General features: G+C 34.7%; 1 protein-coding gene across 1 annotated transcript; it reads right to left on the bottom strand.

Annotated features, from left to right (window-relative positions):
• Positions 1 to 5079: 5079 nt before the first annotated feature.
• LOC104244351 (proteasome subunit beta type-1-like) lies at positions 5080 to 10956 on the bottom strand. Its single transcript, XM_009799766.2, has 7 exons — positions 10791 to 10956; positions 10564 to 10671; positions 7166 to 7247; positions 6285 to 6414; positions 6045 to 6187; positions 5823 to 5909; positions 5080 to 5357 (listed from the first exon to the last, which is right to left on the bottom strand). Exons 1-7 carry the CDS (start codon positions 10835 to 10837, stop codon positions 5283 to 5285), a joined length of 672 nt encoding a protein of 223 aa, XP_009798068.1. The 5' UTR covers positions 10838 to 10956; the 3' UTR covers positions 5080 to 5282.
• Between the last annotated feature and the right edge of the window lie 2960 nt (positions 10957 to 13916).

Raw genomic sequence — 13916 nt, 5'->3', positions numbered from 1 at the left:
CGTAACATCCTGGGAACCTGAGGGGTATCAAGGTACTCATCCTCTCTTATATACCTCTCTCGAACATCTGGGAAGAGCTCATAGAACCAAGCACATAACGGATATGGAAATCCACCAAGTTTATACTCAGTTGTATGTAATTTGTTCTACTTGTCCAATGCATGTTTTAGTGAATAAATGAGCTTCTCATAAGCCACATTACCCCAAGAATATTCAGCACAAACCTTATCATCTTCAACAATAGATGCATACTCCTCCATCACACATGACTCGGTATTTTTTCCAAACAAAATAGACTCTACAACAAGAATTTCCATAAGCTTAACAACATTATCATCACTCTCGCATACGTGTACGTGATTCACAACATTCTTTAGAATTTCATTGCGAGTCATAAAACTTCGAATATCCTTCAAAGTCACACCCTTGGACTTACTAAAATACCGTTTCAGAATATTGCTCTCTCTATTAATTAGTTTCTCAACATTATGTGTTGTGATCCACAAACCACACATAATGTGAAAGTCTTCAAGGGTGAAGGAATCATGATCAAAAATCTTGAAACTAATGAAGTCTCGATCATTGGTGAATATTCAAGAAAGACACAGATAATGAACCAACTTCATGTTGCATTGGAAATTCTCCATAGCCACAATGTATCGAAATGTACCATTATTAAGCTTATCCCGTTGTGTAGGAGTCAAGAAAGTTGCAATTAATTTCTTCAAATCATGGTTCCCCTTCCAGTAACCATTACAGTTAAACCAATCTCCAAACTCAAAATATCTTTGCCCTAGTCTTGTAGGTGGAAGAGCAGGGACATAAGGACCTGGGGGTATTATAGGTTGTCTAGGTGCTTTAGGTGCTTTGCCTACATTAGCTGCATTAGGATCTTTAGGTGCTTTAGGAGCCATCTGATCAAAAAAGGTAAAGTTACAAAAAATAACATCAGGACATTATCAAAAAGATCAGTTAAAACTTCAATACCTAAGAAGGCTGAAGTTCGATAGTTACAAAGACAAAAACTTCAGCCCTAGAGCTGAAGTTCGACAGTTATAAAACAAAAAACTTCAGCTCTAGAGCTGAAGTTCACCAGTAACAAACACAAAAACTTCAGCTCCTTAAGCTGGACTTCACCAGTTACAAATACAAAAACTTCAGCTCCTAAAGCTGAACTTCACCAGTTACAAACACAAAAACTTCAGCTCCTAAAACTGAACTTCACCTGTTACAAACACAAAACATTTAGTAAAAAAACATGATGTAGTTTTGACAAAAAACAAAACACAAATTTTGTTTATCTAAGGTATCATTGAACTATTATAAAACAAGTAATACTACAGCTCCTAAATAGTATCATATATTTAACTCACAATTTTTAAATACTCGTTCAAAAAACCTAAATATAGAATTTTCATCAACAACATAAACACTCGTTCAAAAAACCTAAAAACACAATCGTAAAAGTAAAACTAATGCACTTATCAAACTAAACCCTAAGAAAATATTTTATCATAAATACATGACTATCAAAACCAAAACCAGAAATTAAATCGTAAAATAAAACCCAGAAAGTTATTGCAATGTACCTGTGATTAAATCATAATGTGGGAACAACGACGACTAGCAGTTGAAAAATCAAAACAACAACGAAAACCGTTTGATTTCAGAGAAGAACAAATCAACAAACGCGAATAACGGGAGTGAGAGACAGAGACAGTAGAGGACTAGCGTATACTTGGAGAGAAAGTAGTCTTTTAATAAAGAAGGGCAAAATAGTCTTTTCAAATGGCTTTTAACAAAAAAAACGGGTACGGGTGCAAACAGAAAGACAAAGCGGCTACAGGTTAAAAAGGGGCGTCCAAGTAGGGCGCCCCGTACAATTTTTATAGAGTAATTAGTTTAATTTTTGTGGGTAGTTGTATGAATTACCCTATTTTATTTCGGACGTGGTGCTAGTTGAACCTGTCTTCAATAGTTCGCAAATTTTGAATGACATATGCTCTCTAATAGCCTATTTGGCCAAGCTTTTTTTTTTCCGGCCAAAAGTACTTTTTTTTTTTGCTAAAAGCAATTTTGGCCAAAAATTGAGGTGTTTGACCAAGCTTTTGAAAGGAAAAAAAAGTGCTTTCGATTTGGTGCGGTTTTTCGGTTCGGTTTGAACACCCCTATTTTATGGTATCATAATCAAATCCATCTTTATTCTTGGTTTACTCAGTATTAAACTCACATATTATGATACTCACGCTTAAATAAACTTAACTAGTATCTGGACACGTGCTTTGCACGTGTGTCCTTTCAAGTGGTACTCAACTTTTGATGCCCAGAAAATTTGATGGATAGATGAAGAAGAAAGAGGCTAGGTGTATTATGACTCTTTTAGAAGAGGTGCTTCGGAACTCTGTTAAAATAGGCATATTACCAAGCAAAATTTTAACACACTACCGAAAGATGTATTGTATAGTTTAAACTTCACGAAAATTAATATTGATAATAAGATCAAGGAATACAATATACATCTCGATAATGTGTACGTCTGAGCTGGCATCTTCTTTGGGCTCTTGGCTTTAAAATTTTAACAGGGATTTCACTTTTAATTCCATTACTGGAATGCCCTAAAAAGTGAAGGACGCTTGGCTCTACTCTTTATTTAATGTATTGTAAAACACAAATTTAGTTGATTTTCTTGGGCTGAATTTTAAAAAAAAATCTTTATTTTCATATAAGGAAAGTTGAATTATAATATGGAAAGAAAGAAAAAGCTGGACAATTTTTGCTACATCAGCAGAAGTTGTAGTACCTTTTTAAAAAAAAATGTCGACAACTGTATTTAGATAATATTTTATTTTGTACACAGAACATGTGAACGACAGATGATAACATTTCGAATTAGCCATAAAACAAATTTATCAAAATTATTCTAAGTTAAAGAAGTATTTATAAGCTTATATCAGTTTTGAAGAAATTGAGGGAACATATTTAAACCCAGACACATAAAAGTTGGCATAATGTAAAAAAGCATGACCAAGTTGAGCTATTACAAAACAAAGTAATATCATGACACAATATTTTAGCAAAAAAATAGCAGTGGCCACAATTAAAGTCTAGGGGGCAAACCTAAGACAACATACCCTATGTATATTTGCATCACTTGATCGATGATACATGTGAAAGAAGATTGCAACTTTGGTTGCATCCAATTGTTTCAAAGGCCCAAGGTGTCAAACTATAAAATACCACTTTCACAACTAAGATGTTCTGTATCTATCTTTTTCTTTTTGGAGTATTATTTTTCGACTGGAGATGAATGAAGTTAAAAGGGACGAAATCTTGTAGTTGAGAAAGAAGCAAGCGTGAGAATAACCCCAAAAAAGCCCTGATCAGTTCTGAAACAAATCTACCAGCTTTGTTGCTATTAATCTTAGCATCATCGTCAAGAGACGACTCTCCCCTATGGTGTATTCTAGCCTAGCTTATTTTACTACTCGTTCTTCCTTTGCTTTTTCTTTTGCAGCTACAGGCATTTTTATTGTCCTCTCTTTTGCATATAGCGCTATTGTACAAATGATTTTCGGACATTGAATTGATTTTGAAAACAAAATTAATTAGTACTTGTCCTAATCTACGATCAATAACATACCAGAAGTAACACTTTAGAGCCATATAATATAAATTGATATTGAAATGGTCATTCCATGGATTGTTAATGAAACATGTGAAATCTAATATTCCTTTTGCTATATTTTATACAATCATACTTAAAACTTTTAAAAACTAAAGGCATCCAAGTGTAATTTTTTTTCTTTTTTCAATACAATATTTCAAAAAATTGTTAAACTAGAATAAATGGAATAAAGACTAATGATGACATTGTAGGAAATTGACCAAGTACCTTTTATCAACAATTAGGAGGACGGAGACCTCTACAACTTCACTGTTCTAGCCATGATTCGAACCTGTAGAGTTAAATTATTGAAGTGAATCCATGATTAAGTGGGAGGGCAACCAAAAAAATAATTAAAATGTAAAAGGATAAATCGAACATTCTCGTTTATTAACATATATCATTTCCACACACAAAAAAAAAACTGATAGAAGGCAATTGAATAATAAATTATGGATCTAGGAGAGATAATAACTTGCTTTCAAAATAAAGAGCAGAGCCCGGAACAAAGAAGGTGGAATTAACACAACTTTCTTCCATGTAAAATGGTGAAAAATAAGTTTAACAGGATCCACATACTTTGATATAAAAATAAAAAAATTATATAAGTATCATGAAATACATGAAGAAAAGTACCGTGTGTTTAACATTTTCAAACTTCCTCAAAGAGTATAGAGCATATCTACATACAAAGTAGCAGGTAAAAATGACTATCCATATACAAATCTAAATTGTGGCATCCTTGCTTGAAAAGAGGAACTTGACCGATTTCCATTGAATTATCAATATTATTATGTTCTTAAATAGTAGCAGTAGAAAGTGACTATTCAGTTACAAGTTTTGATTATGCATATGAATCTGGTCAATTATTGTAACTTCTCAAATTCTTCACGTATTGAGATTAATGGAGAGAAACTTAATTAAGGGTTTAATGATGATCCATAACACTAAATGGAAGGTAATTCTACCTTTGGATGAAGGGCAAATGGTTAATTAGTTTTTGATGGGTAGTTTAGTAATTCAAGTTTTGACATAGAACCTTCCCACTTTTAGTATAATATGATATGATTAGCCAAACACAAACTACTTCTCACCAAAAGCACTTTTTTTAAAAGTTCTTTTGAGAAAAACACGTCTCAAAATAAACTGATTTTAAAAGGTTGGCCAAACGCGCTATAAGTTTGCACCTATTGTCACAATTGTGGAAGCAAGAATAATCGGATAAAACATAATCACCATATGAGGATCGAGGCCGTGCCATAATCAAATTGTGCTTAAAGCCTTAAACGGAATAGAATTCAAAAGGAAAAGAGATGTATTGATTGCTAACATTTCTAACGTACAAGACGATGCAGATGGTGCGAAGTAAACAACATCCCTTTCTCTTGCAAACTAAAGATTAAGTTTTACCAAACTAAAGTTTCAACATTCAGTTCTTTTATAATTCAGCATAACATTTCCAGGTAATAGGAATTGCAGTTTACAGTAAATACACAGATGATCAACAATTAACAACTGCTGTGCATACAGCCATAGAAAGGGTTCATTGTCCATATGCATTCACTTGCGCCTTCCAAACTAATTCAAACATAAATCACAGGAATCCGAAAAAGAGAAATCAATCTCTCCTGAGATCCATTTCTTCCCTACAAACACCGTCAGCATTTAATATGACTATTTCCAGCTTGTCACCCTGCAATATGAAAAGCAAAATATTCAGGAAATAGGATGATAAAAGCTACATAACCTTCTCAAACAAAACTTCTCCGCACGGAGATTAATACAACTAAATCATCCATTGAGTACCGGATCGATAGGAAAATACCTTTGGCTCAAGAAAGAATAAGTATTAGTTAGATATCACTTCCGGGTCATGATTATTAATAAGCAACCTCCCTATTAGTGAAGCAAAGCCAACGGTGAACAAAAAGAAGAAAAGAGAAGAGAAGAGAAGACAAGAGCACCAGTAAAACACGGTCGCACATAATTAACCCAAATGTTCCTGAAGATCACAGCTCCTAAAACTTGGTGTCATTTTAATAGATACAGCATCATCAACAACAACAACAACATCAACCACCACCACCCAGTATGATCCTCTGGGGAAGGTAGCGTGTACGCAGACCTTAATAGATAGCACAACACCTAAATGACTTACAGTATATATATCCCTTTCTGTTGCTGAAGCAAAACATGTCTTCACCAAGTCAATGGCTTCCGCTTCAGAAAGTGGAGTTACGGCATCCTATGCAGGTCAACGGAACTTTGTTAGCAAGAAATCATGTTTTTCTTTTCTCACAATTCTTAGGTGAAGTTGACAAGACTAGAAACTTCCTCAATTTGAAAGAAAATTCCGTAAAATTAAAGTATCAAACCGAACCTTGGCAGGCAGCAAGAGAGGGCTAGGAGACTTTAATTGGTTGTCGAGGAAAGGCATGATCAAAGTTGAACCTGAACCTTGAGAACTATACCCAACCCTCTCATAGGATCCAACAGCATCATATGTAAAAACACAGCCCTTCCCTATGAGAATTTTAAGAATAAAATAAGCAGAAGCCTCTTTACAGGCATGCATACAAAAATAGAAACTTGACACAGCATTCCAGCCATAATCTATTACCTTCATTGTCAAGGCCACCTAGAACATTGAATGCATAGTAGGGAAAGAAACGTTTGTAGTATAGGGTGTTCGAAAGTAGCTGACCCATGGCTGGGCAGCTCATCTGCTTATTGTGCTGATGCTGATAGATCTATTTTCAAAGAATAAAAAGTAGAATATCACTTCCAATATCATATTAGGAGTTAAGTTCCAACGTCTAAACAGATAGAGAAAGCTAGAAAGCACATGATACTGCTTTACAAATTGAATGACCAGCATCTAATAGGCACAATCATAAAAAGAAGAGTCGAAAAATATTTATCATATAGAGTTGAGCTACTAAAATGAGAGGCAAAGATTACTATGATGGTTAAAAAGAAAGTCAGAGAACATCTTTATCAATAAGGACAATCAAGCAAGAGTTATCAGGATGAATGAAAGAAGGTGCATCATAGCTTTTTGTGTTATACAATATACCTTAGAGCTTCATGACAAAAAATTAAATACCGCAGAGTTTTCCTTTTTAGGAAAGTAGACTTCGATTAAAAACAACACAAAACAAAAGCTCAAATTCCAATCTTCTGTTTCGCACAACCAGGTTCCATTCACATTTCCATTGCTTAAGTTCATAGCTAATCCTAGTAACATGGGTAACTAATGCAAACTTCACACTATAGGTCAGAAACTAAAATCAACGACTTCAAATCTTATTAGACAAGTGTCTGCTGTTTCTGTGTTGGCAGAACATAAAGCAACATCGACAATCAAAAGAATAACTAAAGAGCATAATACAACACTTGGGGCTTTGGTTCTCCAATGGCTTAATACTCCACATTTGCATAAGAGCCAAGCAGATGGAAAATCAGTGAATATCAAAGTATCAACAGATTCGGGCATTTTACCAGATGCCTTGCTGCCAAAACCTTTTGCAAAGCTCTCACATCAGCTTGAAATCCTGAAGACGCCAGCACACACTTGTCCGCTCTGCATATTTAATAAAATCATTAATAGAAGAAGGATGCTTCGTTTAGGTTTGGTATGAGAGAAAATGACTTCATGGAAAATGTTTTTTGGATGGAAAACATTTTCTATCAAAAAGAGGAAAATGACTTTCCTCGCTTATGGGCAGAAGTCATTTTCCTTACGAGTTACGACTATCTTAACTTTTAATTTCATATTACTTGCTTCAACTACACTTAGACAATATTATTATTAATATTTAGTACTCAAAAGTCTCATCAAAACACTCTCCAATTTGATGATATTATCATCAAACTTTAATATACATTTATATATTTTCTGAAAAATACTTTTCATTCACCAACCACCAACCAAACAACAACAAGAAAATATTTTCCAAGAGAACACTTTCCGTGGAATGACGTTTGTCATACCAAACACACCATTAATATTTTCCAAAAGAAATTTTTTTGGCTTCAAACATGTGTGCTTATCCACTTTAACTATTCGAGTAAGTTTAAGCAATGAAATCCAATTGTTAATCCTATTTACTGCAACCAATTGATGATGATTCAACCTTCTGGTAGTGGATGCCTTGCCCTGCCTCTAGTAGTTCCTAGATTTTGAAAGACATATATGCTTTCTAAGTTCACACCTATTGTCAAAAATCATAATAGTGGGAGCACTGGTACTCGAACCCACTGGTTTAGAATCCTGGATGCCCTTTTTTGAGCATGGACACAAGAAATCAAGACTCTAACATGGACAAGGGCAAATATTTAGGAATGCACCCTATACAATAGCTAAATACTTTTACCAAGGACATGGACTCATAAAATCTTGGCACTCATTAAATAGAGTTACTTCCTTTGTCATGTACAAGGGCAATAGCTAGTTAAAAAATCAAGTTAGGGGATGAGAATCAGCTCTTTTAGGTAGAAACGTTTTGACTTCCTTTGTCATGTACAAGGGCAATAGCTAGTTAAAAAATCAAGTAAATCCCCCCCCCCCCGATCTTTAGCGCAGTAAAATTGTCAAGTTTGCATTCATGTTACTAAGTTAGTTAATAAATTTCCCATTTGATTCTTGTTCATTTGAGTTCATTACGAATAGTACCAGAGCATAATCATGGAACCTTTAGAAGTTGACAGTCATGGCTGAAGAAACCTAAGTTGCGCGGACTCTTCGATTTTGGTGCCGTCCCCGTTCGGATACGGGACGGATACGGATACGGGGACAGGATACATCCCGGATACGGTCAACTGACTTCGGACACTTTGACCGGAGTCCATCAACAAATTTGGGAGAAAAATTGAGATTTTGATTTCTTAAAATCAAAAATAAAACAGATTTAGAACAATAAAGGAATAATGTCCATCTTGGAGAATGAAAGATTGAATTGTACAATATTCATGCAAGTTTTTCACGGAATATCTCTCAAAATTTACAATATATTTATAGCTCTATTTTTATTAGCCGAATCCCCACACCCGTATCCATATCCGGATCCGCACCCCCGAATCTTAAAATTTAGATTTTGCCGAATCCGATACTCGGATCCGTCCCCGTATCGGACACCCGCACCCGAGTCCGAGCAACTTAGGAAGAAACTCCCATGAAAAACTTAGAATAAATCTTTACGGTGAAGTAAATTCCCTAGCAATTATACTTCACAGTGAATGCCCAGATCTTAGTGAAGAATCGACGTTACTCGAGACAGCAACAATAGATGGAGAGGAGCTTCAAAATCTCAATTAACCAAGATAAATGGGTCCAGAAACACTGGAGGAGACAGCAAAGGGATGGGTCAAGGTAAGAGATTGCAGCCAGATTTGGAAATCAATACAAGTAATATACATCATTAGGGTAACACCACCCCAAGAGATTGCAGCCAGATTTGGAAATCAAGACAAGGAATATATATCATTTGCGTAATCACTCCATTGTCTTATTCTTCAACCTTTTTCATTGCTCCAACAAAGAGTCTGAGTTTGATTTCAAAAAGAGGTTTGCCCGAGATACGTAGAACTGAAGAAATTTTAAGCAATGAAAGCAATAATAGGGCTCAACAGGTTGAAAATTTCAGTAGTGGGTATCATTCAAATATTCTTGAGAACGTGATTAGCATTAGTAATGAACTTTTTAAATTTGGGAGCAGGGAAGTGTAGGCTGAAATCTAATGCTAGGAGGACATGGGAAAAAAATTCTTTTCCGATACTTCTAGAGGTGCATATCATCATCCATTATCCTAATCAAGTTATTGCTCAGGTCGTGTTTGTGAGCCATGGATAGAGATTCCTTCTGATATTTGTCAATCAAGAAGCTCCTATGAAAGTCCTGTGATGTGATGGATTCTCTATTTGTGATTCATATTTCCTTTTATGTATGTTATCATACGCTACTTATAAAACAAGCACGTTGTTTTCCAATGAAAAAAAGGTCCGCCAAGTAAGAGCAGAAGGACCATTACTTACAAAAATAGGTTACTGGATAGTGGTTGTATCCTCTGTGACACACTAGTCTGTTTCCAGAATACCAATCAGCTTGAGCCTTCCAATTAGTGGTGTAACCTTTCTGAAGCATTTTAAGACTCCTAAAGTTTCTGAGAGCAAACTACCAAACTGCTGATTGCGAAAATGTGCGGAAGAAATCAAATACCTTTGTGATGTCTGAAGAGATATCTACTGTCAAGAGCACTGATCTCCACATGGCCCAATGAGCCCTACTTCTTCTTAGAACTAACATTAGCGACATCATTATGTTGGTTGTTTGTAGAACAGAACAGCTTGCGTTCAAGAATTTCAATGGCTGGAACATTTGGTTTGGTTCAGTGTCATTTCAGACAATTGTGGTAAATCTATATGCTTCACACAACCGTCTGAGCTGTGACATACTCACTCCGTTTCAAAAAGAATAAACCTATTACTATTTGAGGAGTCGAACAAAGTTTTCTTTGACCACATTTTTGCAAATAATTTTTAATTTATTTTGAACTGTTAAGTGTTAACTACTGTGACTTATGATATATTTTTTTATGTAGGTTCTAAATATGTAAATAAAATTTATTTTTAAAAAGTTAAAGAATCTAAGACCAAATTCACACGGAAAATTTGACCCTCATACTCCGAAAAGCTTCAAACAAATTGAAATAAAGGGAGTATATGAATTCTTCTGAGTTGGGGAGTCATTGTGGGAACTTTCATTTAATTCTAGTTCATTTCAGTTCATTACATCCTCATAAGTCTTTAAATAAAATTCTGCTTAAAATTTGTGTTAATAAGTATATGATTATCCTACTCCAGAACAATTACAAAGTAAATTAGAGGAAAAAGGAACATACAATTTAATGATTTTGGAGTAATCGCGAGTTAGGATGTTGTAGCCCGAGGACATCCTAGTGTCAGCAGCAATTACACAGTAATCTGCACCTGCAACCGCAACACACGTTCTGCAACAGTGTATGGATCAGATATATTAGCATCGAGATCAACATCGACATAATAAGCAAAAGGACGCAAAAAAAAAAATTAATAATAATAACAATAGTAATAATATATAATGAAGTACCCTCCATTGTTGTCATAAGGAGACCAGTTAGCTTGCTGCTTCGTCATAGCGAGAGAGAGAGAGTAAAACACTAGGGTTGCAGAAGATTGAAATTAAAATTGAAGAAAGAGGAGAAAATTGATGAGGATGCCTCCTTCAACAAGACAACTCAATAACTGTAGTTAATGGGCTGATTTCCAGTAGTCCCTAGGCCTAATGCGCTCTTGGTTGAGGCCCAATTTTTTCCTGTCCTCGGTGTTATCACCTTTCGCATACGTTAGAATCTATTTATATTTGATAATCGAAAAATATATAAAATTTATATAATTTTTATATATAAAATACAATATATATATATATATATAAATAATTTTGGCTGTTATTTTGAAAACGGCTATTCAATGTTATTTTCCCGTCTAAAAAGGCCTGCACAATGTGGACTCTACTCGGGTGTTTGCACAAATGGCCTTTTTAGTCCATTATTAGAATTATGTCCTTAGCTCAATGGGTTACATTTATCTGCAAAAAGAACGAAAAAGTCATCTAACTATCCACCATATTGAGCTAAATTCCACATTTTCGATTAGATATTTTAACTATAATAAGAGAGGAGAGAAATTAGATCGATTAATTCTTCGCTTTATTCTTGCTAGGCTGAAGGTAATCCATTCTTATAACAAGCTTTTAATAGTTTCGTTATGATATGTTATTAAGTGTGACTATTTACAATAGAAATAAAAAAGGGAAAAATCTTTTAGAAGTAAAATTTATAGCCTGTTTAGCCAAACTGCAAAAATCACCTTATTTTAAGAAGTATTTTTTTTTCAAAAGTACTTTTGATGAGAAGCAATTTGTGTTTGGCTAATTTATGTAAAAAGCACTTCTGAGCAGCAATTAGTGTTTGACCAAGCTTTTAAAAACTACTTCTAAGTGTATTTTTCTCAAAAATACTTTTCAATAAAGTGATTTAGAGAGAAACTACTTCTACTTCTCTAAAACTGCTTCTGTTTCTACTCAAAAGTACTTTTTTTCCTCTAAAAGCTTGATCAAATACTTTAACTTTGAAAAATATATACTTTTTTTGAAAAAAAAAATTGATTTTGGTTTGGAGAAGCTTGGCCGAGCTATCGAGGACTAAATTAAAGAGCGGGCATAAGAAAAGGTCATATTGTGCAAATAATCCACTTTATTCGTACTACTACGAAATATCTAGAAAAACACATGTAGACAAAATTTTAAAAAAAATTCAAAAAACTAGCGGCAACAGTTATTTTACTAACATGGCAGCTAAATGAATACATATATTATCAGACAGTTATAAACACGGATCAATAATCACGTTTAAGACATAAAATATCCAAAGAATTTCGTTCTTAAAAAGCGCCCAAAGTGATTCAGTTTTCTAATAATGAGCAATAGTCCTAAAAATAAGCAAATATGACAGGAAACGTAGTGGGAGGATAATTTTCTATCCAAAAATAACTCCTTCCTCCCTGTAGGCATAGTATACCCTTTTTTCGAGCGAAAATCTTGTCACAAAAAGAATTTAATTCAATAAAAAAAGGTTATTTAATATTATTTATAGTATATTATATTTTAAAATTTATTTACCTTATATTTATACATAAGGAATAACAATGGTAGACATAAGCATATAAATATTAAATTTGTTACTATTTATACGATTAATGTATATTGAATAATAAATAACATATACCTCATATATACAAATATATATTTTATATGTCAAATATACATAAATATATTCAGATTTTATTAAATATACGTAAATTAATTTGAAAAAAAAAAGTGTTTTTGGTGAGAAATAGTTTGTGTTTGGTTAATTAATTTGAAAAGTTCTTTTGATCAGTAATTAGTGTTTGGCCACGCTTTTGAAAACTGCTTCTAAGTGTATTTTTCTCAAAAGTGCTTCTCAGAAAAGTACTTTTGCAGAGAAGCTTCTCCTCACAAGCACTTTTTATCCTTCCAAAAGCTTGGTCAAACACCTCAATTTTTGGCTAAAAGTGCTTTTGGCCAAAAAAAATATTTTTGGCCCAAAAAAGGCTTGGCCAAATAGGCTATAATAAGGAAAGGAATCTTTAAAAATGCTATAATCGTAAATTGAATGTGCTTTTTTTGGAATAAAGCAAAAGTATTATTATGTGCATTGTAACGACCCGATTGGTCGTTTTACTTTTTAGAACCCTGATCCCCTAAATAAAACTTCCTGCACTTGCTTTAACTAATTTACGACCTGCGGGGATGGTTGGTTCGGGATTTGGAAAAATTTGGGTTGAAATATGCTCATTTGATTCCTTAAGATTTTCTTAAAAGGCTAAGTTTGACTTTGGTCAACTTTTTTAGCAAACGGATTCGGATTCGTCTTTCGATGGTCCCGAAAGGTCCGTAGGAAAATATGGGATCTGGGCGTATGCCCGGAATCGAATTCCGAGGTCCCTAGCCCGAGTAATGAATTTTTATTAGAAATTGTTAAACTGATTTTCTAAGGATTTAAAAAAATTAAATAATAATTGATCATGTTGGTATCGGGCTCGTTTGTTGGTTCCGGAGCCCAGTGCAGGTCCAATATAACATTTAAGACTTGCCCGCAGAAGTTGATATCAATCCGAGTTGTATAAGTACGTTTCGGTACGTTAGAAGTGAATTTAAGAACTTGAAGTTCATAAGTTTAATTCAATTGGTTTTAGAGAGTGATTCTTAGATTTAGAGTTGTTTCGAGGGTTCCAAAGGTTTGAGCGGGTCCGTTTCATGATTTTAGACTTGTCGGTATGTTTGGGTGGGGCCCGGGAGCCCCGAGCGTCAATCGGACGAGGCTCGAGTGAAGTTGAAAATTTTGAGAAAGAGCCGAAGCTCTAGTTATCTGTCATAACCGCACCAGCGGTTGGTCAGCCGCAGGTGCGAGACCGCAGAAGCGGTCGTCCTCTCGCAGATGCGACCAAGGCAGGCCAAGCCCAAAACCGCAGAAGCGGTTGCGCATAAGCGGCTTTAAGACCGCAGAAGCGGTCCCAGCCCGCTTGGCCAATTTCACAGATACGGCCACTTCCTCACAGAAGCGGGACCGCAGATGTGGTCCCCTGACCGCAGATGCGGAAATCACTGAAGCAGTGAGCTTAATTTATTTCGGGC

Source organism: Nicotiana sylvestris, chromosome 9 (assembly GCF_000393655.2).
Source record: "Nicotiana sylvestris chromosome 9, ASM39365v2, whole genome shotgun sequence".
In the NCBI taxonomy this organism is placed as follows: domain Eukaryota; kingdom Viridiplantae; phylum Streptophyta; class Magnoliopsida; order Solanales; family Solanaceae; genus Nicotiana; species Nicotiana sylvestris.
This window is presented reverse-complemented; position numbering and strand designations above follow the sequence as displayed.